This window comes from Asparagus officinalis, chromosome 8, assembly GCF_001876935.1.
Source record: "Asparagus officinalis chromosome 8, Aspof.V1, whole genome shotgun sequence".
NCBI lineage: Eukaryota > Viridiplantae > Streptophyta > Magnoliopsida > Asparagales > Asparagaceae > Asparagus > Asparagus officinalis.
Window position 1 is genome coordinate 48161013 of NC_033801.1, and position 2150 is coordinate 48163162.

Genomic DNA, 2150 nt, shown 5'->3' on the forward strand with positions numbered 1-2150 from the left:
AGAATTTGTAGGATCATGAGGTCATATTGTAGTGGTTCTCTCAATATGCAGGTGTTGACGAACATTTGGTGGAGAAAATTCTTGACCCAACAGTTCTTGATGGCATAGCTTCAACGTTCAATGATCTCCAAGGAATTCTCAAGAATGCAGGAACTCAGACAACTGCATGGGTTGGTGAAGCTGGAGGGGCTTACAATAGTGGCCACAATCTCATCAGTAATGCATTTGTGTTCAGTTTCTGGTAAATTAGAACTCCCAGAGAATGTCTATTTTCAGAAAAATAAAAATAAATTTGGTTTTGATAAGGAGTTGGTTATNGCTCGGCATGTCAGCATTATATGATACAAAGACATATTGTAGACAGAGTTTGATCGGTGGAAACTATGGTCTCCTGAATACAACCACATTCAAACCAAATCCTGATTATTACAGGTAAAGGTGGTACTTAACTCATAATTATTTAAGCTTATAGAGAAGCTAATTCCAAGTTGGGTTTGCCTCTTTCTTCTTGCACATTATGAAGCTTCGTTTCTATGGTTTGCAAGTTTATTTCATTACCATGGTCTCCACTTTATCATTAATCAAATGTGGTCTGGTTTTTATTTCATTCCATATAATGACAAAATTTCCAAATATTTGAATAAACGTGTCACAAACTAAGAACATCAAGACACTTAACAAACTTTCTGTGAGTAAACAGGGCAAGATGTTTAGAAGTTTATTAACTAGAGAAAATAGGTACAAAATATACCAACAGAATCTGAGTTAAAATACTTGGTTTGCCTTTGACATTTATTCCTATTGCTGCAGTGCTCTCCTTTGGCATCGGTTAATGGGTAAAACTGTATTATCAACAAATTTCAATGGGACCAACAAAATACGTGCATATGCACACTGCGCAAAAGAATCTGTAAGCTAAAAATCATCATTGCGCCTCTCTTTTGATTTGCCTTCACACTGACTCATGTAGTTTTATTTCTCAGCAAGGAATTACACTTGTCCTGATCAATCTTGATGGTAACACAACAACTGAAGTGACTGTTACAAGCAAGTCTTCCTTTGTTAGATCTCTGAAGCATCACAATAGAGGTTCGAAAACAAAGCTCAGGGGATTCACTAGGGAAGAGTACCACCTCACATCGCCCGATAATGACTTGCATAGTCAGATAATGCTTCTGAATGGTAAACCTTTGGCTGTTGATTATAAAGGTGACATCCCAGAACTTGAACCGATGAAGGTTGATGCAACGGAACCTCTAAAAGTCGCGCCATTTTCTATTGTGTTTGTGAAAATTCCGTACTTTTATGCGCCTGCTTGCAGATAGGCTTTTAGAGTTGGGTTTAATTTGGTTTGACCGTGTGTTGATTGTGGATGGACTGCAAAGTAGTCTATCTGATGAGGATGATAGCCGTAAGGCTGATAGAAAGCTGATAGAAATGTGATTTATTTTTCAAAGCGTTTGATTGAATAATGAATGAAAAGAGAATGAGAAGAATTTATATTTAAAAACGGCGTGGATGAAAAGTGTATCTTGTTGCTTCCTTATTGTTGTAGAAGTAAAATATTATGAAGATGCACATGCTGCATGCATCCATCTCTACATATAGACATTAAATGCATATATTCATATGTAAAATTATGGCGCTGATACCGTTCAAAGTACCTTGTACTATACATAATCTGAAGTTGTGAAGTTGCGAAGGTTGAAGATTATAATTTACGGGTTAATTCACAAAAAACCCCTGAACTTTGGGGGTATTTTGCACATAAACACCCATTTTTTGAACACCCCAAAGTTCAGCAGGATATGAGGATAAGAAAAAGTTCGAGGGTTGCAAGACCCCAAAGTGGGGTGGGGGGGGGGGGGTGTGGTTTAAACCCTAATGTTAACACCCCTCCATCCTAATCCCTTTTGTACGTAGTGTTGCCTCACACCATGATTTGTTAATCCGAATTCTATCAATGCTAAACTCCAAAGTCAACTAGGACACCTAGAAAAATACCCACAAAACTGACAAAAGACCTTCATGACTCTCTCAGCCGCTAGCTATCTGTGGTCCTATATGTTGGGACAAACCCGGGGCCCAATAGAGCAGAGTCGCAGCAATAGTAGAGCAAAAATAGAGATAAAATATTGGACACACAGATT

General features: G+C 38.0%; 1 protein-coding gene across 1 annotated transcript in view; it reads left to right on the forward strand.

The window, feature by feature from the left end:
• LOC109822035 (heparanase-like protein 3) overlaps positions 1-1532 on the forward strand; it is an 11514-nt gene extending 9982 nt beyond the window's left edge. Inside the window, exons 6-9 of the mRNA XM_020388194.1 lie at positions 52-241; positions 307-432; positions 811-910; positions 984-1532. Coding sequence (XP_020243783.1) covers positions 52-241; positions 307-432; positions 811-910; positions 984-1325 — 758 coding nt within the window. The 3' untranslated portion in view covers positions 1326-1532. The remainder of the gene's footprint in view (positions 1-51; positions 242-306; positions 433-810; positions 911-983) is intronic.